The 23,530-nt window shown below is 42.9% G+C and overlaps 1 protein-coding gene across 1 annotated transcript in view; it reads left to right on the top strand.

Annotated features, from left to right (window-relative positions):
- The window catches only part of LOC107121000 (dihydropyrimidine dehydrogenase [NADP(+)]-like), a 633,529-nt gene that overhangs the window by 92,005 nt on the left and 517,994 nt on the right, over positions 1-23,530 (top strand). The window contains exon 3 of the mRNA XM_015423794.1: positions 17,437-17,519. Within this exon, the coding sequence (XP_015279280.1) occupies positions 17,437-17,519 (83 nt within the window). The remainder of the gene's footprint in view (positions 1-17,436; positions 17,520-23,530) is intronic.

Here is a 23,530-nt window from a genome sequence, read left to right as displayed (position 1 = left end):
CATGATTGAGGTTTATAAGATTATGCATGGGAAAGAGCAGGTAGAGAAAGAGGTACTTTTCTCCCTTTCTCACAATACAAGAACTCGTGGGCACTCCATGAAACTGCAGAGCAGTCGGGTTAGAACGGATAAAAGGAAGTACTTCTTCACCCAAAGAGTGAATATCTTATGTTCTTATGTTCTTATTACCATAATTAAGTTAATAACAAAGTACCTACCTTGTGGCTAATAGCCACTGATAGTTTAAGTTTAAAAAATTTGGCTCTCCAAAGAAATGTCAGTCGTAGTACTGTTGATATTTGGGTCTTTTGACTAATGTGATTGGATTCATACCCTGTTCTTCACTACCAAGAGGAATCTCAGATTGCCTGACAAGTTTCTCATGGACCTGAAACCCTCAGAAGGTGACACTGTGCTGGTTACACTGACATCTAAGTTACCACTCAACTAAGCCCGGGGTTAGGTTATTGCGTTGTGCAGTTAAAAAGAAGAATTTTATAAAAGAAGTTAAAAAGAAGAAGAGATTGGATTCAGCTGACATTTAACTTACCACTCTGGCCAGGCAGGGGTTATTCTAGGCTAGGCCAGAGTAACCCCGGGGTTACTCTGGCCGGGGGGTTAATCCGGCCTGTTACACCAGGTTTGATTCCCCTCTCCTCCACTTGCACCTGCTGATGTGACCTTGGGTCAGTCACAAGCTCTGGCACAGCTGTCCTTGAAAAAGAGCAGTTTGTGTCAGAGTTCTCTCAGCCCCACCCACCTCACAGGGTGTCTGTTGTGGGGAGGGGAAATGAAAGGAGTTTGTAAGCCACTCTGAGACTCCAAGTGAAGGGCGGGGTATAAATCCAATCTCTTCTTCTTCTTCTTCTGTTCTTCTTCTGTTGAAAGCTAAGGAAATGCTGATGATTTACAGAGCTGTAACATAAGACTGCAGCATTTCCTGTGCCCTGATGGTAAAGTGTGTGTGTTTGTGTGAGTGTGTTGGGGAGAGATAACGTGATTCAGTGTTAAGCCCTTGTCTGCAGTTAAGATGGTAATGGAGGAAGCTCCTGTAGATTTAATGAGATTAGAACTGTGCCTTCTGTTTAAATTCTCAGATTACGCTGAAGCATGCTGAGACAAACAAGCAGTGGTGGGTACCCTTTAAAAATATAACCGCTAGTAGATAGCTGAGTTTCACAGGCACTGGTTAGAATTCACACATTGCTTCTAAAGAGATAAAGAAACTGTAGTAGTCTTTAATGTAAGTTAAAACGGAGAGGAAGAGGATACAGAGTTAATGGGATTGCAGTTTGGTGGTGTTGCATCACAGTTGTAGGGTTGGATTTTACCTCTCTCCCCCCCCCCCCCAATCCTCTCTGCTTAGGTGGTGGCATATTGGGTTGATCTTTTTTCTCCATTACTAGAATGTACAGGTTTGGTTTTATAAAAGTGTAGCGACTTGTCATGATCTGAAACCAGAGAAGAGCCCTCTTAGTCTCCACAACATGGATGTCCTCTTAGAACAAGATGTAACTGGCAAGATTTGGTGTGATAGATTCAACTGGAATGCTTCCTTGAAGGTCTAGGGCTGTTATTTTACTAATAGTACATCTCTGTCATCCGCAGGAATGTAACTGTTACATCTGACAGTAGAGATGTCAATCTGAATTTGCCTTATGAACCTTTCCTTTGAAAGGCCTTTATATTTGGGTGTAACACCTGTAGAAAGCTTAGTTTAACATTCACACAATTTTTCTGAAGGGGCAGTAGTTGATTTGAAACATTTTTATAGGCAAAAACATAATTTTCAATTAGTAACAATTCTTTTAAAAGATGTTCTTCCAAACATAGTAGGTTTTACAGAAGCAGGGATGCCTTGAAGCAGGATGATCAGCCACAGCACCTGTTTGCTGGGCTGTAGACTACCCTAGCCCTCCTCAGTTCCTTTCTGCTTCTTTTCTACTAGCCCAATATGACAGTTTCCCCTCCCACATCACTTTTTTTCTCTTGGATGAGCAGTCCTCCTTCTTTCTTTTTTCCTGTCTATCCCACCCAGTTGTTTAAATGTATATAGACATGTGCTGACTCAGCCTTGTGAACTGAGGAACCGGGGGGGGGGGATCCTTTGTGTGTATATGTCTGATAATGGCTCACAATAGGTTGGTGTTAATTCAAAACAAACCAGCTGCTTTATTTCACTTCTGTGGGGAAGTGGTCAGGTAGGTATCAGATTTGGAACTTGGCAGGTAAACAGGCAATGGGAGGTAACTTTGTATAGTTCTAAACAATAGATACTTTGTTGCAATAAAGTAGCAGTTTTATTATACAGGCAGGTCTTTAAAACTGTGGAGATCTCTTGGCAGTCAGTACTTAAATAAACAGGAACAAGCTTCTTTGTCTCAAAAATACTTAAATTTGTGAAGGCAGGAATTTAATACATGCTCCAGTTTTCCTTCTTAAACACTTGATAGGGGTCACCCCCTTTTACTAGGAGCCATTTCCCTTAGGGAAGGGCTGCTATTCCCACTTCCCTAATTCAGGATCCTTTCCAAATCCTTCACTCTGCTTAACTGCCCTCAACAGTTCTAACTGCCACTCTCAAGGCTTCCGGTTTTGGTGACTTGCTGACAGGCGCGTTTCATCGAGCTCCGATGAACGCGACCCAGGATCGTAGTGGACAGGAGGGGTACCGGATGATTCTGCCCCTCAAAGGGGGCTCGTAGCCTGGGATGCAAGAGGTGCATCTCCTGAGGCAATGACTGAGGGATTGAGGCTCCTCTTTGCCCCAACATGTCTCGCTGCTGCGAGACCAGCAATGGTGACTGATCTGCCTGGGGAAATAGTAATGAGATTCTCAAATAGACATGTGAGGGATACTATCCTGAAAGCGACAACGGGGACAACCTTGAAAATCGGGGACAGCACCATCAGGATCCTTAAAGACATTCCATTTGAAATAAGACAAAGGAGAAAGAAATACAAAGTTTTAATCCTCTTTCTTCAAACAAATGCAATCAGCTATTGGTGGCTGTATCCAGAGGGTGTAACCTTCAAACTTCAAGATAAAAAGGAAAAGATAGACTCTGTTTCCAAAGCACAGGACTTTTTGAAAATCCAGATGGGTGAGCAAGAGAAAGGCGATAAAGAGGACAGTAAGTCCAGTGGCGAGCTGGACTTGGGGTCGTCTGGAGAGGACTCTCTGTCAGAGAAGGGAGAAGCGGCTCCTAAAAGTCCTTATAAACTGCGAAGAAGGCAGGATAAGAAGAAGGCTGAAGGACTCTGTATTGTGCCTTTGAAAAGAGATGATTGTAATGAGATGCTTTGGGGTTTTTCTTTTTAACAGTTCATTTAAGATTCAAAAGCTGTAACAGTAGATCTGACTAAGTTCAAAAAATTGTTAGCGAGTTTAGAACTGACTTTGTATTTAAGAGATTTTGAGGATTTCCTCTCTTGGGGTTTTAGATAGTAGTGGGTTTTCTTTTCTTTATCCCTAAATGTAGTTCCCTTCCCTCATTTTCATTGTAAATTTGTAGTCTTTAGAAAATGAAATAAAAAAAATCCCCTTCGGGGGGCCAGAAAAAGAAAAAGAAAAGAAAAAGTCAAACGCTACAAAAAATAAGAACTCTTACCAGTTGCAAGTGACCAGGAAGAGAAGCAGTAAAAGGTTTCTGAATGCACCTGATCTTTTTTTGTTAGCAGAATTTACTTAGTCCTTCTGGCATGACCCATGCTTCCACAAACAGCACAGCTCACAGTAGAAAATAGCAAAGAAAAACTGAAAACAACTGTGAGCTGAATATCCCACAAATATATATATACAAAAGGAGACTTCAATGAAGTGAAATGCATATATAGTCATATAATCCCTCATAGGAAAATACAGAAGCCAACAAGATCCATAATAGGAAAATACAGAGTCCAAATAAATATCCAACACTTTCCCTGGGTAGTTTTCAGTGTTTCAAACTTCTGGTCCTTCCTCAGGAACAAAGAACATTGGGAGTCTCATTCCATTTCCTTAAAGGGTAATACTATTCTGTTTCTTAAACATTGAGCCAGGCCCACCGAGCCTCCCCCCCTCCAATGGCCAGAGCATTCTCTGTGCATGCACAGGGAACACTTTTACTTTGGGGGGGATTTAAATATCCCCCATATATTTTTTTCAACTTTTTAGATTTTCCTGCACACCTGGGGACTGCTTCAAGTGTGCAGAAAAATCTCTCTGCCCCCAAGTGCCCCTGATGTGCAGATTTAGATATCCTCACAGAGGGGGCAGCTTGGCTATTAGATATATAGATTAGTGTAGCATATGTACATGGTATGGTTTATCATGATACTAAGTTACCCAACCCAAATATGGTCCCTTCTGTGATCTTGTTATTTAATTGTTGCCATTGTTTCCTTATCAGGACATTAACCCAAGTGGCAACATGATGGAACATCTATCTGGGAAGATTTTTGATGTGCTGGCCAACAAAATGGGAGAGGGAGACATGATGGTTGTACTTCACCAGACAGTCTTGGAGTAAGCCAAGTCCAGGCAGTACTTCCAGCATCTCAGTGTTTCACCTTGGACTTGTTCGCTCACTGTGCAGGTCTGGGAAGCAATGGCTGGCATAACCCATGTCTGTTGCCTTCTTCTGTACTGCTGGCACCACCAGTGCCTTGGTTGCTTGGGCCAGGCTGAATTCTAACAGTGGATGTAGCAAAATGGTTTTGTGTCCAGTTACCGGCATGCATGCTGGGGGTTTATAACATGATAGATACTCACTTACTGAAAGACAGAGAAGCTTGTGCCCATGGCAAATGCACGGTCCTCTTATCACATGCCTTTCATATTCAGTGTGCTCCACATACACAGAAGCTTTTCTGAGCTTCAGTGGATGTATGTGGGCACTTAAGTATCTCCCACTAACTTCTGATGGACTCTATTGTGATGGTGCTAATAGGTACGAGAGGAAAGATTTGTGGGGTCACCCCCTACGGTCTATAGCATCACATACAGAGAATATAAATACAACTTGTCCTAAAATAATACCATACCTCATTTCTCTGAGAGGAACTTCCTCTGTACAGAATGCTGTTTGTGTTGTTATTAAAGACATGAGAACTGCCAATACTGAATTTTAAACTCTGCCTCTAAAAGTGGTCAACAGGTACCCAAGAAAGTTCAGAAGCAAACCAATGTTGTTGTTGTTTTTAATTATCATATATATGCCAATGCTGCGGGACACTAAAATAAAATATTTTTATACATTTTGGCATGCTGTAAAGTGATTTTTTAATATCAACCTTCTCTTAATATCTGATTTTTAGTGTTAATGTTCTTTTCTGCCCTTTGAAGAGATTTCTGCTTCTAGTGAACTCCCCCCACCCCGAATTTACTTTTGACTTTGTAATGGTGTCCCTTTTGTATTTACTTTGCTATCATAACCCTTTTTGAATTGTTTGGTTTGGTATTATGTGGCATTACAGAACTGTTAAGAGAGATAAGATATAAATACTGTATAATTATTCCATCACGGTTGAAACTTTTAGACCTTATCAAGGCCCATAGGAAACAGCTTGGCAGAAAGCCACCAAAAATACTCCCGCCTTCCCCCTCCCCAGTGCTTGCATTTTCATTTTCTACTTTAATTGCTACTAAAAACTAGGAATTAATTACTTTTTATCTATTTGTCTTGGTCGTGTCATAGGGGCAAAGTAGACATGACAATAAATGTGCTGCAGCTGCTGCCAAACACCTCCTTTCCTAAAAGGAGCCCTTCCATGTGTTCTGGTCTCATAACACTCTGCTCTTATGTCTGCCCCCACTCCACATCACTGGCTGATTCTGATGGGGGAAAGCAGAATGCCATTCTCTGCAGAGCGTGATCTATTCTCCTGTATGTTATGAAGTGGGGAAGGGGGAGGGGAAAGCTACATTCACAATGCATTGATCATCACCTCTAATTGGCCCATAGTCTAGAAATGTTTATTCTTCTATTTTGTGTGTTCTTCTGTGAACTGATCTTTGTTTTATGGATTCCTGGATATAAAATCATTTCGTTTTTAGTTTTAATGCTAAGTTTCAGTGGTTACTGTCAATACTAAAGAAATTTAGTGCCAAGCATCCATATTCCAGACCTTCTATGGTACTGCTTACATTAATCATTTTAAAAGGTGTTTTCATTTGCACAATTTCAGTTGTTTAGCTACCTTTTCTTACCACTGAATCCAAATTTTGTCTATGGTCCTTTTGTCAGAAAAGAGAAGCAGAGCATTATTCTTTGTTTCCCCCCAAAAAGAGTATTCTTGAGGGAATATACCAAGCATTCTCAAAAGGGAGAGAGATTTGAATGTGAAATCTTTGGGACAGTACCAGAATTCCAGTTACTCTAACCCTATTCATGTTGGGCTGTACTCATGCATAGTCCAGTCAGGCAAGGATTGGGAGGTCCATACAGCTCTGGAGCCCATGTCAGGTAACCAGCCTGCAAGCAGTGGTTGCAAGTGTAATCTCAACCAGGATGGGATTGGCCAATAAATTTACCAGCAACTGCCAGCCCTGCTACTAGGCAATTGCATATTCAGCTCTTCTGCATCCTGATTTTCATCACTTGTGTGTCCCTATTGTGTGAGGGTTCCCCCCCAATGTGTTTTGCTCTCTCCAGTAGTCCCAGGGGGGGCAAAACACATGTGAAAAAGGGGAGGGGGACTCAAAGCAATAGGGACAAACAGGTGACAAAAAAAAAATAGTGGAAGAGACCATTATCATATTATGCATCTTTGTTACATTGGAATAGTGGCCTCAATGATCCACCAGTTTATGAGTTAACCCTCTTGAGTTTTTGGTAGGTTGGTTGCATGTATTCACAATTCGCCAACATGTAGGTTGCATGTAGGTAGAGTTGTGTGAATAAGGCTTGTGAATAGGGTTGCCAAGTCTGGGTTGGGAAATACCTGGAGACTTTGGGGGTGGAGCCAGGAGAGGGCGTGGTTTGGGGAGGGGAGGGGCCTCAGCATGGTACAATGCCATAGAGTCCACCCTTCAAAGCTGCCATTTTCTCCAGGGGAGCTGATCTCTGTCGGCTGGGGATCAGTGGTAAAAGCGGGAGATCCCCAGGCCCCACCTGGAGGCTGGCAACCCTACTTGTGAAAGAAGCTGAGCAGGAGAGCCATATCTGCATGCATGTGTGCGTTTTTGTAGAGATGGTTTCTGTCTTAAGTGGGTGCATTTGAGGGTGGGCGTTGTCTGCAAAAACAAATCTGAAGAGTGGTTAGTGTTGTGACAACGTACGCTCTTTTCTTAGAGGGATAAAGAACAATTAAGTACAAACGTGGCTTTTACTGTCAACTGTACACCAGCCTTCTGTGGCAAGTGGTGGGGAGAACAAGACTCCCAAGTAGGGTTCCCTGGTCTGCGTTGGGAAATACCTAGAGACTTTGGGGGTAGATTCTGGAGAGGGTGGGGTTTGGGGAGGGGAGGGGCCTCAACATGGTACAATGCCATACAGTCCACCCTTCAGAGCAGCCATTTTCTTTAGGGGAGCTGATCTCTGTCAGCTGGAGGTAAAAGCGGGAGATCCCCAGGTCCCACCTGGAGGCTGGCTTTTACTCCCAAGCTCAACATTATGAATGGTTTCTGTATTGACATATGTGGCTACCACAGTTCAGTATATTACCAGTTTTGCAGCTTTTTTTACACTAGGGCACCAGAAAGCTGAAGATTAACACACAGCTGTGGTCAAGAGGCTTCTGTTTAAAAAATATAGTTCTTAAATGTGCATGTGTGGGAAATCCATAATACGCATGTGTGGGTGGGAATCCCATCCCCCTGCTCACCTATTGGGTGTGTCACTTGCCAGCCAGCTTGTGTACTTGCAGTGCCCTGTTGCTCCTCCCATTTGGCTTGCATGGCTGGGGTGGTGTTGGTGATGGCGGAGGCTCCTGCTCCTTCTCCTTTGCCCACCCACCTGCAGAGGAAAGACACAGTGGTGGTGGGGCTGGCATCAATAGCCTTGGCAGTGGAGGGGGTGAGCAGTGGCAGCTTCTGCTTCTCCTTGCCCACCGCAGCACTGCTGCCTCATGAGGGCAGGTATATAGCCACTGCCACACCTCTGCATTCTAGGCTGCTGACCAGGGGTCGTTTAATAGAAAAAGAGGTGCAGGAGCTCATTAGCATAACTTATTTGCATATGCCACACACCCTGACATCACTGGAACAGTGTCAGAAGGCAACACCCACCGCTCAGGCTCCATTGGACTGTTTTGGATTGCTAGCTATTGGGGGGGGCATGCAGATCTGTCCTCGCAGAGAAGGGAGAGCTTGTACCTGAATAAAACTTAGTCTTAAAGGTGCCACTGGACTGTTTTGGACTGGGGGGTGGGGGTGGGGCTCTGCAACTTATCTGGTTGCTTCTTGCTCTGACTGAGGACTTCTGGGAGCAGGGGGTGGGGCTTGTTGCATGTGCCCGCCCCCTGGGTTTTTTACTGCCGGAGCTCCGCTCCTGTGCGCTCCTGCAGGAAATGACCCCTGCTGCTGACAAAGGAGAGAAGGCAGGGCTGGAATCACTGGTGAGCTCTCCAGCGGCTCAGTTGAACTGTTTCCTCCCCTTCTTTCCATCTCTGATCTCAGTAGGTTTACAGCAGGCAATATTCCTCTGTGTGTGTTTTTTTTTTGAGGGGGGGCTAAATGCACCTCCCACTTTTGGAAGGGTTTCTACATTTTTTCTGTAAACCTGGGGGGGGGGAGGGTTCCTTGGGTCTGGTGGAGCATAGCTCTTATCTAAACTTGGCCCCATCCACTGGGTATATTTATCTGCATGTGGTCAGGTTCAGCATTAGATACCAGATAATATTTACCATTACCTAATTCTGAAAACTACTTGTTTTAGTCTCTAGGAATTTTTTTCTCCTTTAGTAATTTTGGGAACTCATTATGTGCTAGACTTTTAAGTTCCTTTGCATTTTACTGATGCATACATGTAAATAACTCTGTATAATTCTATGGTGCCAAATCCATCTTGGGGTGCTGTGGGTATAGAAAGAAGGGCATTCCCTTCTTCCCCTTATGAAGGAAGTATAATATTTTGCTGATGGGGAAAAGAATAAAAGCATAGGAGACTAAGCAAAGGACACAGCTAATGTGTGGTTTATTTTTTAAAAATGTTCTTGCAGATTCCTTGCAAAAAGAGATGAAAGAAAGCATTCCTTACACAGGCTTGCTTCAATATCCTTTGCTGATTTGGTAATTATGTCTTAGCAGTGTCACTAGAGTAGCATGATGTTTAATAGTGTATATTAAAATGTCTGTAGCATTATCTCAAAAGTTATAACAAGCTAATTTTGACGTTAGCTGGACAAATTGATAAGGCCTTTTTAATAAAGTGATATAAAGAAGCTTGGGTAATTATTTTTCATTCATGTTTGTCTTTTTAAAGAACTGAGCTATCTGTCATAATTTCACAATAGCCACAGACAGGGCATCATTAGGCAACAGATGCAGGACTGGCAGAGTGGGTGACATTATGTAAATACATGTGCACTATCCTCTTCAAGACAGAACACATTAGCACGCAGTGTTGGACCACGCATCTAAATATTATAAAGAATCCTGAAACACAAATAGAGAAATACAATGAAAGAAGCTTGATGGACACTTCTTGGTTCCTACACTAAAGGTTGTAAAGAGGGTGGGTTTTTTTAACCCTGTCAACTAATTTTAAAAAAAATTAGTTGATGAATCGTCTGACTCTTAATCAATTGATTGATTACATTAAATTCACATATTTCCAAAGCCTCAATATTAAAGCATGCTTGAAATATTGAAGGAAATGCAAGTTAGAATTCAGTAAGCCAAAGCTACTGCTCGCTGGTTGAAAGCAGGGTTATTTAAATATTTCTTCTATTACATATTGTAGTAATATTGCAGCCCCATGTTGAATTCATTGCAGTAATCTAATCTTGATGTAACCAATAGGTTTTTTTAAAGTAGTTTTTTTTTAAATCATAACAAAGCTACATAACTCTACTTCCAGTAGTTTCATGTAGATGTTAAATAGCATTATGAATTCAGGGGTCATTTCCTGCAGGAGCGCACAGGAGTGGAGCTCCGGCAGTAAAGAGCCCAGGGGGTGGGCACATGCAACAAGCCCCACCCCCTGCTCCCAGCAGCCCTCAGTCAGAGCAAGAAGCATCCAGGTAAGTTGCAGAGCTCCCCCCAGCCCCCTGGTCCAAAACAGTCCAGTGGCACCTTTAAGACCAGGTTTTATTCAGGTACAAGCTCTCCCTCCTCTGCGAGGACAGATCTGCACGTTCCCCCACCCCCAATAGCTAGCAATCCAAAACAGTCCAGTGGAGCCTGAGTGGTGGGTGTTGCCTTCTGACACACTTCCGGTGATGTCAGGGGGTGTGGCATATGCAAATAAGTAATGCTAATGAGTTATGCTAATGAGCTCCTGCACCTCTTTTTCTACGAAATGACCCCTGATTATGATTAAGATGAAACCTTGTAGAAGATCACAACCCAAAGTCTATGGGGAAGAGCAGGGATATCCTAGCACTACTGTATGGATTTTTCCCTCCCACTTTGATTAGAACCACCACTGCATAGTATCTCATCTTATCTAGACTGTCCAGAGTAGTACTAAAAGGCAGATGTCCAGGGAAATTAATAGGGCTACCCCCCCTCTCCTGATTACAGGTTATAGACTGATATGAGTAAAGTGGTTTCACTGCAAAAAAAACAAGTCTGGAACCCATTGAAAGGGATTTAGATACTTACTTCAGTCTAGGAAGCCTTGAAGTCAAGATCCGTACCCAAGAATGAAATACTGGAAAATGGAAGAAGTCAAAGGAAAGTGTGTTTCAGGGTGACTGTGTCATAACCTCACTAAGATGTGTCTGCCTCTACCACATAAAGCCTTCCTGGATGAGGCAGATTGTTTAGATCCCTTTCAGTCTGGTTATGGGGCTGAAACAGCCTTGGTCATCCTGGTGGATAACTTGCACCAGACGATGGACAAATTCTGTTGATTTTCCTGGACCTCTCAACAGCTTTCGATACCATCATCTTATATCCTTCTGGACTGCCTATCTGGACTGGGATTGGGAGGCACCATTCTGCAGTGATTCTTGTCCTACCTGGAGGGTAGGTTTCAGAAGGTGATGCAGGAAGACTGCTGTTCAGGCCCTTGGTGTTTAGTCTGTGAGGTCCCACAAGGTTCCATCTTGCCCCTATGCTCTTTAACACCTACATGAAACCTCTGTGCGAGGTCCTCTGGAGATCTGGGCTGGGTTTTTACCAGTATGTGGATGACACTATCTCACATTTCCAGCTGATCCCAGGGAGGCTGTAGAAACCCTGAACCAGTGCCTGAAGGCAGTTTTGGAGTGGATGTGGGCTAATAAACAGAAGGCTTAATCCCAACAAGAAGGAAGCATTACTGGTGAACAGAAGGTCTGATCCAGGATTTAAGGTATGAACAGTTGGATGGGGTTGCATTCTCCTTGAAGTCCTTGTACTCTTGGATGCAGGCCAGCGGCTAGATAAGCAGGTGGCAACTGTGGCCAGGACTGCTTTTACCAGCTTTGACTGCTTAGCCAGCTGTGGCTACTGTGGTGCCATGCCTTGCTTGCATCAAGATGAGATTACTGCAATGCACTCAGTGTGGGGCTGCGATTGAAAAGTGTTCAGAAGCTTCAGTTGGTACAAAATGCTGCAGCCAGGATGTTGACTGGAGTGGGTCTTAGTGACTGTATCACTCCAGTCTTGACCCACCTACACTGGTTTGTTTCTGGGCACAATTTAAAATGCTAATTTTTTCCCTTCAGAGCCTTTTATGGTTTGGGACCAACATACCTGAAGGACTGCCTTATCCCATATGAGCCTGCCTGACCATTATAGGCCCCGGTCACACTGGCCGGATATCGCAGGGGGGAGGCGTGGCTGTTTGCCCCGGAACAAAATAACGTGCGGTTGCGTGATCAGATGTTCCGTGGAGGTTCCATGGAGGTCCCATGGAGGTCCCGTGGGTAGGGGGGAGGTGCTGATCACAGGACAATCCTGCGGCACGGCAAAGAAGCGGCATGGTGCGGCAAACGGGTTTGTTCTTTTTCTGTACACCAAAGTATGTGCATGCTCTGTTCAATGCTCCCTCTAAGCTGTGGAGTCTTGTGAGCAAAAAATTCTACTTTGGGAGCTACTGGCATTAAAGTTGTGAGTGAGCAATTTGGCTACTGCATGAATCAGTTTGCTCTGGAGCCATCCTTCCTGAGCCAAGACAAGAATGTGTGAGCCGGAGCCTAGAAAACTGTGAGCTAGCTCACACTAACTCAGCTTAGAGGGAACACTGGCTCTGTTGGGTGCTTGTGTGCATCCATGGAGACTTGGGAGAAAAAAAACCTTTTTGCAAGGGGACATGGGTGGGCGTCGGATGCCACCGGCCACGTGATCAGACCCCCGCCCTTGCCCCGCAGTTTCTGGAAACTAGTACCTCCGAGGTACTAGTTTTTGGCCACACAGTTTCGGCTGGAAGCCTCAGTTGCGCCACGGGAGTGCTACGCTTCCCAGATGTGCTGGTGAGATCGCGCCCGGAAACTCCGCCTGTTTTCCGTCTCACTTGTGTGGCTTCTGGATTTTTCTGTTGCCTTTTATTGCCGTTTTCCGCTGGAGGGTGAAGACTTTTGTTTTGCATTTCCTCAATGATCCCTTCTTCCTAACCAATATTTTATGTTTTGTATATATTTTAACTCTTTTATATGTATTTTAGCTCTATTTTTAAACACTCTAAAGTTGTTTTCATAATATATGTTTTTGGGGGTTGTTTTAATGGTTTTATAATATATTTCATCATGTATGTTTTAAATTGTTCGCCTCCTCAACAGCCGTTGTAAGGGCAGAAAGGTGGGATATAGCTTTTGCAAATAAAATAAATAAATGGCAGGTGTCATTTCAGCAGCCAGGTGAGGGGAAACCCCCACCACCACCATTCATAGTTGCATTTACCTTTCCAAGAACTTTATATCTATCCTTGGTTTGTACAAATTGAAAAGTATTCCTCAGAACTGAATATATGGAAGATCTGAACTGAACCATTACACTTTCTGTATCTAATATGGCATCCAAGTTGGAGCAGATGCTAGTGATTTTTACTTGAAAATGTGATTACAGTTAACTTTTGAGATCTCTCCTCATCTTTTGTGGTTCAGTTTGAAATAAATTGACTGCTCAAAAATGCATCCTGGCTCAACATTGAACAGACATGGTGGTGAATTAGGATTTCCTCACTACCAGCATCATCAACATGGAATAGGCTATAAAATAGGTTTTAGCCTGTAACTGATCAGATTTACCTAGAACCTTTTGCTTCTATCCCTTTGATATTCATTTGTACTCAACAGCTCATTGGAGAACCATGAACAAGCTCCACCTGCAGGAGAGAGAACTTAGGGGTGACTGTCAAGTGACAGATCATTTCACAATTCCAAAAATTAACAAGGGATTCAAAATGACTGTTAACTATATCCATCAGAAAATTTCTTTCCCCAAACCATCAGGAAACTATTTTGATCCATTAGTCGCTGGGGCAGACCATCTTGATCAGTCTTACAGCCCTGCTGAAGGTGCATGGTGTTGCAGGTCTAAACCTGTCCAGAAAGTGATCTGACTAGGACAAGAGAACTGTAGAAAGTTCTTCTGCTTTTTGATTACCCTTCTCCAAACAAAAATAGATAACAGGACTGAAGTTGTCCAACTGAATATGCTGGGCAAACTGCAATTTGGGGGCAGATCTATGGTTGCCAATGCAGCGATGACATCCTGACTCATTCTAGACATGTTCTTCAGTCAGCATTAAGGGCCTTCAACACCATACAATTTCTTGAGATACTTGAAAAAAAAAGTTAATTACAGATTTTGAGTCAGTGTGGTATAGTGGTTAGGTTATCAAATTTGGGTATGGGATCCCTACTGCTATGAGATCTTGGTTGGTGCCCTTGAGCCAGTCACATTCTGTCAGCCTACTCTACCTTACATGGTTGTTGTAAGTATAAAATATGAATATCCAATTATGAAATGCATTTTTTAGATATATGTAGTTGGATCCAATTGCAATGTTCTACTGATGTAACAGTTCTAAACCTGAAGAATGACACTTTTGTTGGCAGAGAGGAAGGAGTATTTTTTCCAACTCCTTGCTCCTATACCTGCCTCCCATTTTGCTCCCCACACTTCTTTACAGGGAGTCAGTGGGTTAGCAGGAGAACAGAGGTAGGAAAGGGCTTGTGGTGATTTGTATTCAACTGTATTAGTAGAAGAATTTCAGCCCTAATGCAGTGATACTAGGCAAAGATATTCTCTCTTAATAAAAATACTGAGTATCAAGTAAATGTTCAGTACTGAACAAATCAACATCATACAAGGTGTCATATCAATATTCAGTGCATGTCTGGTGATGTGATCTGTTTTGAGAAAGGTCTTCTTAAAGAGTAACATACTATGTATCTATTAAAAAGAAGGACCCAGTACTCCTTATTGGTCAGCTAATGACTGTCACCACTGTTGCTCTTTTTTATTGGTCACATATCCAAGTATTCCTATCAGTAGAGTTTAATGATTACTTATTTCTGTAGAGAGTTTGTGTGCACCTCTGCAGACCTGCTCAAGGTGGCTCACTGGTAAAACAGTAAAAACAATACAAATTATATCAATAAGAACAAATATGGAATAAAATCAATATCAATAAAAGCATTACCAATGCTGTGGATATAGTGTATCTAGATGTCAGTAAAGCATTCAACAAAGTATATCATGATCTCCTTGAGGATAAGCTGGTTAAGTGTCGGCTGGATGGTGCAACCGTTGGATGGATTCATGGTTGGTTGAAAAATCATACCCAACGAGTGCTCATAAATGGCTCTGTGTCTATGTGGAGGGAAGTCTCGAGTGGAGTGCCGCAAGGCTCAGTCCTTGGCCCGGTGTTGTTCAATGTTTTTATAAATGACCTGGAGGAAGACACAGAGGGGATGCTTATCAAATTTGCAGATGACATGAAGCTAGGTGGGATTGCTAATTCTGAAGAAGACAGAGTCAGAATTCAAAATGATCTAGATAGGTTGGAACAGTGAGCTGAGACAAATAAAATAAATTTCAATAGAGATAAGTGCAACGTCCTACACTTAGGTACAAAAAAATCAAAGGCACAGATATAGAATGGGAGGGACTTGGCTTGACAGCAGCACATGTGAAATGGATCTAGGTGTTCTGGTTGATCACAAGCTAAACATGAGCCTGCAGTGTGATGTGGCTGTGAAGAAGGCTAATGCAATCTTAGGATGCATTAACAGAAGCATTGTGTCCAGATCAAGGGAGGTAGTAGTTCCGCTCTATTCTGCTATGGTCAGGCCTCACCTGGAGTACTGTGTCCAGTTTTGGGCACCACATTTTAGGAAGGATGTTGACAAGCTCGAGCGTGTCCAGGGGTCATTTCGTAGAAAAAGAGCTAGGGGGACTCATTAGCATAACTCATTAGCATATGCCACACCCCCTGACATCACCGGAAGTGTGTCCTCCCCACAGCCGGCGGCGACCTCCAGCGGGCACCAGCAGGGAGCTCCAGGCCCCGCCCTCCCGCACCTCACCCGGGGGGATGGCGTCCCCCCGCGTCCCCCCCAAATGACCCCTGAGCATGTCCATAATAGGGCCACCAGGATGGTGAGAGGGTTGGGATCCAAGTCTTATGAGGAAAAGCTGAAAGAGTTGGGTATGTTTAGCCTGGGAAAGAGAAGGCTTAGAGGGGACATGATTGCAGTCTTCAAGTATTTGAAGGGCTGTCATGTAGAAGATGGAGCGAATCTATTCTCTCTTGCTCTGGACTGCAAGACTAGATCTAATGGGTGGAAATTACAAGGGAGTCGTTACCGGCTAAATATCAGGAGAAACTTCCTAACTGTAAGAGTGGTTGAGCAGTGGAACAGTCTGCCTCGGGAGGTGGTGGATGCTCCTTCGCTTTCAAGCGGAGGCTGGACGACCATCTTTCGGGTATGTTGTAGGTATGTAGGGCTGTCTTTCGGCTATGCTCCTGCAGAGTGCAGGGGGTTGGACTAGATGACCTGCAAGGTACCTTCCAACTCTAACATTCTATGATTCTATGATTCAATGAAACAGCCAAAGAAATGGGAGCCAACCTTGACAGTCAGAAAGGATGGAACCCTTTAATCAAATGCCTGGGTTAAAAATGTTTTGGCATGATACCTAGAAGAGAGTAAGGTTGGGTAAAGGGACTGTGGACACAGAAACATTCAAAGGTAGTGATTGAGGATGTAGGAACGCCTTTTGCTTCATGGCAATCTCAAACATCAGATATTCCAGTATGAATTTTGGCTAATCCAGTTTTTTTGAGAAGGTGTATTGTAACGAACTGATGTATCCTCCAATGTTTCATCCATGAAAATAGGGAACCTAGCTCCAAAGTATTTAATTTTAACTGTCATTTTTTTCTTCCATTACTACAGTTATTATATTAAAAAGAAAGCATGGGATTTCTCTGGAGATGATCATAAGTAAAAAATAACATGCATATCAGTCTAGAACAGGGAAAGGTTATTATGCATTTATGAACATTGATAGTGCTTCCTTGATTCTATAGTGGTCATGGCCATTATACCCCTACTAGCAACAATCCTGCAGTACCCTTGAAATCATTAATACACAGTTGCATCTATTTCATGCTCTACTGAATTCCAGGGAAATGTCATTCTGGAAAATCAAACTTCAGAAATTCCCATAAGAGAAGTCACTTTGCTCTTAGTACTTCTATATCTTTACATCATTATTGTTAGAAAGCTTCAAAATAGGGTGGTGGATTTAGTTTTCTAGTTGAAAAAAAGCAGATGCAGTACGGTAATTACTACCAACTTTTCCAGGTGTGCTGTAAAACTTTACAGCTACTGGAACTTTGGACAGTCCATCTGAACACCTGGTCTTTCTGTGAATTTAGAAACATGTATATTTTCTGTTACGCGCTGGTTATAGTCCTACACCGTCGTAAATGTATATAACTTCAGTGACTCTGCTTCATAGCAGCTCCTTCATAGTTATACCTACTGCAAAAAGATAGCATACGTTTGTTCTTCTTGCTTGGTGTGTGTGGGGGGAAGCAGCAAAGCAGATTGGAGGAAATGGTATCTCTCACGTTATAGAATGTTGAGAAAGAGGATTGCTATGGCAACCATATCATAAGCTTCATGCTTACATTGTTGCTGAGTTCACAGTGTCATTTTTAATTACTCCTATGCAATTAAAAGCAAAAATGAGTAATTTGTGTGAATATGTAATCAATATAATCAGCCATGTTTGCACTGACAGTGAATATGGGCAATTTATCCAACTAGAGTGGGGCTTTACCCAACTTGGAAATACCGCTTTTTAATGTGGGTTCTCCTGTTTTGTTTTGGGTTTTTTTTAAATTGCAGAACTGCGAGAAGCTGGAAAATAATTTTGATGACATCAAGCACACGACTCTTGGTGAGAGAGGAGCACTTCGAGAAGCAATGAGGTAAGTCTGGGTCACCATAGCAACAGTCACAGATGTGGTAAAGAAAGAGTCATTCTTCATTATTGGGGGAACAAATGAGTTCATTGCCACCATTCAGCTCTATTCTCTAAGGTATTAATTTGTCAGCGGAGAGGCTTCCCTTGAGGCTGTACTTGGGTTTTGAAGCTGAGTGAATGCTAAGCCTCTCTGCACAGTAAAAAACGTAAATGTTTAATTTGTTACTAAAAAATGCTTAAGGGGTCCCTTGTTTTATATTTATAATAAACTGTGTGAATGACTGAAAATTGTTCATCTGAATTGTGCAAGTATTAAGGAAAATTGTACAAAGCTTTTTTCTTCTTAAGCGAGGCTGCGTATGCCCCTAATTTGTATTTAATTTTCACTATATAGCAGCCTGTGTAATTTCTTTTTCTATTAGACTTTAATGGGATTAGACTACTGTATGTTAAAATGAATGACCTCATCTTTTCGAGTAAGAATATTTTTTCTCATTTTCCATTTTTATGATCCCAGTACTTCATACAGCTCTATTTATATACTCACAAGTCCCAAGACTTAGGGTACAGCACTTGGAGCTTATACCACAGGAAAATATACCAGTGCAAATGCTTTCAATTGGAGTACTAAGGGCACTGAAGCTGTTGTGTGAATCAAGTGCCATTTCTGACGTCCCAGGTCTGTGATACCATCCAGTTGTCCCTATTTGCTTGCAACTCATATTGTGTGATTTGGGATATCCAGGCACAGCATGATTTCCATGATTTTCAATTGTTACTATCATAGGAGTTGGTTCCAGCAATTATTTCTTTATTTGGAAATTTTATGTGTTGCCTCTCTAGAGACCTGTTCAAGGCAGATTACAACTAAAACAATAAAACAAAACTGTTTAGACACACCCAGTGAAAACAATCTGAAGTCCTTCATTACCACTCTGTCTGTTATTGACCGAGGTCACAATGTTCCTTGACGTTAGGGTTCCCAGCCCCCACCTCATACAAAAAAAGAGATGTCACCCAGAAGTGACATTGTTGCATCACCGATGTCAGGGGCGATGCTCTAGTTTTTGGGCAAACTCTGGTTTTGAAGGCAAAATCCCCATAGAGTTTTGCCAAAAAAACTAGAGCGTCACCACCCTGATGGTGGTAACATGATGATGTCACTTCCAGGTAACAGCATCATGCTGTGTGCACTTTGCATGCAGGGCAGAACATCCCAGAGAGGACCTGGGAGCCCCCCCACACACCAGGTAGGACCTGGCAAGCCTACTTGATGTAGATGTGTATCTTTGGTCAGGGTGCATAATGTGGAAAAGATTTTTACTACCAGGGGCTTTGGCTCAGTGGAACAGCCTCTGCTTTGCCTGCGGAATGTCCCGGGTTCAATCCCCAGCATCTCCACTTAAAAGGACCAGGCAATAGGTGATATGAAAGACCTATGCCTGATACCCTGGAGAACTGCTGGCTGTGATGGATTGATGATCTGAGGCAGATTCATGTGTTCATTAAACCATCTTTCCTACAAACTTTTGAGTCAGGCCTGGTTTTACCACACTTATTATTATGTCCTGGTTTAAGTAACAGAGTTACTATTAAACCCAAGCAAGAACTGCATTTTCTATATAGGCCTCTTGAGGTTATCTTAGATCCCAGGACAAAACTTTGGAATTCCTAGTATCCAGACAACTATCTCCTTCCTGGCACCTGTAGGACCAGACCCTCATTTTCTGAGTTGAAGTATCTGGCAGTTAAATGAGGAAGAAGCCTCTGGAGCATTTATTGGGGGCTTCAAAAAAGGATATGCCCATACTGACTTCCCACTTCTGAGTTCTGAGTCAGTGCTTTGTCTTTTAAGAAATACCAGGTTTATTTAGAAAACAGTTGCCATATTAAGTTGCCATGGTTAAAAAAAGATGCACAGGAAATGAATGTGAAAATTTGGTCATGAAACTCACAGTTACTGGCGAAATGTCAGGTTCTACAATGCCAAGACCATGGCCACACAACCCGGAATATCTACAGCAACTAATATAAAACTTTGTAAAGCCATCCAACTTTGGGATCCACTTTTGCTTAGCTTTCCCTTTGACCTTCATTGTTTTTAAAAAACACTTCTTGATAAACCATGATACTCACTCAGGAGGCTCTTTGATATGCCACCTGTGGCTCGTCTAGGCAGTGTCCCCCAATGTGGCTCACCACATTTCCCAAGAAAGTAAGCAAGGCCATTACCATGTTGGGCTTGATGTTGGCAGGTGGTTCCCACCTTGAAATGGCCTCTGGAGGATGGGTAAGCTGCAAGCTGCCCTGAGTGGCAGGCCTTATGCTAGGTATGGAATTAAAGGGTTGATTCTCTCCAGCAGCTGTCTACCCATCTGTAGCCGTTATACTCTCATCCCAGTACCTGGACTGCATCCAGGAGGAGAGCATGCAGGTAGAGAGAAGAGAGGGTGCAACCATCACTACCATAGCAGCCTTGCAGCGAAGGAACAAACTGGCCACATTGGGGTGTGGTGGTTTTACTTCCTCTTCTCTATGACCAGCTTAGTGCCCTTCAGGTACCTTGGCAATCTCACTTTCTTACCAGATATGCTGTACCTTGTACTGAGGAGCAAGAAGGTAGAAAGAGAAGCTCTTCCCCCCATTGTAGTTATAGAAAGGCTGGCTAAAGTTCAGCAGTGGTGGGGATATGTTATTGTGGATGGGTGTGTTTGGTTGTCTGGTGCACAGGGCAAACAGTAGTCATGCAGTTGTTTTGTGTGATGGTAATTGTGACTGTGGATCTGCATGAGTTGTGGAGTGAGTACTATTGATGTATATAATGTCTGCTTCAGTGGTCTTAGTCATTACTTGAAAGTATACATACGGTAGATGGCCCCTCCACCCCCTAGACATTCACAGTGCCACATGCAGTTTCTGTCATGGAAATGATATTCCACTGCTGCTCATGTTTCATATGTCTGATTCTGTCTTTCTCTGGTTTGGCCGTGTGTTTGTGCAAAATAGATACAGAAGTTTCCATGCAAGCTATACAAGCTAAGAGCTTGCAAAAGTATTTGCAAGTGCAATGCATTATTTTTCTTCCATTCAAGTGAATGGATACTATTTATTTCAGCGGAAGAAAATAATGTTCTGTAAATCGGGAAGCACAAAACTTGCACACACCCAGCTTTTTACTTTCTCCTCTCATTCATTTAATTAATGGGAGAAAGTAAATCAGCAGTGCGTATGTGCCCATCTGGAGGGCATGTGGGTGTACCGTGTAGGAAATTCAAAGGGACCAAACAAAGTAGGTCTGTGGACTTGGTTCCCTATAGATGTAAATGGCAAAGTAGACAGCTGAACTGTTTACTTCTATCTCTAGTAGAGTTGCAATAGATAACTTTAACTACTAGTTATTGAATGCATATGCTAGACTGTCCCCCCCCATCACTTTAAAAAGATCAGTGTCACTTTGAAATAGAGAGCCACATGGCTTCTAGTTGCAGAATAACTCATATGGAGTATCTTGTCACTGTATTCCACAACAGTGGTTATCTCCAGGGCTTTGGAAAGTGATTGCACTGCCTTAAATATATTTAAAGTATAAATCAAGAACCCCATAAAAGTCTTGTTTTGAGCTTGATTGCAAGATTGATATTTGACGAAATAGTCTCCTTTTATGCTACTGTTGACAAGGGATCTTTATGTTGAGTTGTTTGTCCAACTTTATACAGGCTTATAAGATTGTGCGCGCTTAGGTGGTCCTGCACTTTATATTGCCTGGGATTTCATCTGTAATTTCTGATTTTTTTTCAATTGGGAATTTTAATTTACTTTGTGAGCTGCAGAGATAAATCGGAAGGCAAGCCTTCCTCCTTGGAGAATACTACAGCGAACGGGGATTACGAGAGTGTGCAGAGATTGTGATTTCCCTTGAACATTCCTTCAATCACCTGTCTCAAATAAAACCAAAATTCTTTAATTTTAACTGACCTAAGGTTACATATTATACCTGGTCAGAATGGGCAGTTATGAACTTCTATTGAATTCTACAGAAATGCCCACTGAAGTGTGTTTCAGCTTGCAGACAGTGCTGATCGCTGAAAGGCTTTGTTCTAAAAACCTGGCTGGCTGTAGGTCTCTGCAAAATAAAAACTCCAGGGGAATTAAATCCCATAATATTATTATTGGTTTTTGAATTGACAACATGCAGGTTTATTTGTAACATAAGTTTTAATTGTGTGCTACACCTGCTAATCACGTTCCTGTATATTTGCAACAGTGATTTATATCATTTGCAGTGTTGCTACATTGTGCTAAAAGCAAACCAGCGTGTTTGTTGTCTAATATTATTATAATAATTACTATCATTGATATTGCTGTAATTATAAATGGAATTCAAGGCATATCTCAAGATGGGCAAAGTGCCGGAGCCTTGGAAAACTGTGTTACTTGCAAATTGCACATGCAATCATCTGCTTAGCATGCTAGAAATCCCCCCCAATAGCTATTCCACCTTTTAAATTTTTATTTTAACCTACTTTATCTCCCTTTTCTTATGAACTGATTTGCAAACTGACTGAGGTGCTGCAATCCTCTTTACAGTGTCTGTATATATGTCTGTTGCTGGGCTGAACCACTTCAGGCTGTAGGTTGGGGTTTGAGTGTTTACTTGTTCTCTTGTATAGTTAAAAATATTTTTTGCACAGTTGAAAGCAGTACATTGGGAAGAGGGCTTGCTTAGAATCCTTTACCACAATATGCTAGTTTTGTATGTGCAGGCAGCATAAGGTGAAGAAATCCAAACATTGCACTGTCACCTGATACGGTACAGGCTGGTGACATATTGTTCATATTGGGGTAGATCATGTACAGCAGTCCTTAGCTTAGCAAAGGGAGCTCTTTGAACTTGTAGGAAACATTACTCTTGTGACTACGGATGGGCACGAACTGGGAACAGAGAGGTTTGTTTTGGTTCATGGGGCCACACGAACCTACACTGACCTTCCCGCTTACCAAACTGGTTCATTTTGTGAGGTTTCTGATGCAGTAGAACGGCCCTCTTGTAAGCTAGAGATGCCAAATTCGCAGCATGTATCCAGCTGTCTCACCTCTACCTGCCCTCCAAGTTTGGTAAGGATTGGATTGGGGGGGTGAATTACATCCCTCCAAAGCAGGTGCCCCCAGGAAAGTGCTCTCTGGGGAAATCACAGCTGCAGGTTCAGGAGTGTGTCAAACAGATCCTCTGTAAGCTAGAGGCATCACACTCACAGAGGTGTTCAGAAAAAAAGTATGAGGGAGGGGAGCAGAGCAGAGAGACAGGTTGCTCAGAGCCCTGAGTCCACTCCACCTCACACAGTCCCAGCCAAACGGAGCTAGTAGTCACAAAGCCCAATGGGGTTCCTCAGTCAAGGAACCAATGAAGCGTGAGCAGGACAGGTACCTCAGAGCCCTGAGTAAGTACTAAATGCCCCCATCCCCACTGTTTACAGGAGGAATGACTTCCAGTTCCCTTCACTCTCTGTCTCTGCCTCGAACTAATGCATGATGCTCCTGCTGCCGACGGAAAACAACCACTGCATATGAGCTGGGGGTATATATTATTCTGCTCCCGTAGAGCAGAATGGGAACTCTCTTATTGGCAGCCTGTGCTGCCTGTTGAGCTTTGGAGTTTCTAGGGCTGTTGGTCCACCCCCCCCCCCCCCGCTTTTCCCGGGCCCCCCCCCCCCCCCCGCTTTTACAATCAAATTGATCAGTGCCACCATGTCTGCCACGGACGCTGTCAACATGCCCCACCACAAGATGCTCAAATCTCCAAAAACCACATGGAGGATCATGAGAGGGTCACTGAGGCAAGATTGCATGGACCTCAGCTTGTGAACCATGACCCTGGTGATTTTAGTTTCAAATTTAGGATCATGGGAAGGTTTGTGCCCATCCCTAATAGTGATTTCCATGGAATGCGGAGGACTTAGGCTTTCCATTTGTCTTCTAGGTTATGTTCAGAATATGCTGCAAAATCTTGGTTGGTTA

This window comes from Gekko japonicus, unplaced genomic scaffold, assembly GCF_001447785.1.
Source record: "Gekko japonicus isolate JY-2015 unplaced genomic scaffold, Gekko_japonicus_V1.1 scaffold151, whole genome shotgun sequence".
NCBI classification, from domain to species: domain Eukaryota; kingdom Metazoa; phylum Chordata; class Lepidosauria; order Squamata; family Gekkonidae; genus Gekko; species Gekko japonicus.
Note: the sequence above shows the minus strand (reverse complement) of the source record. Positions and strands in the feature narration are given on the sequence as shown.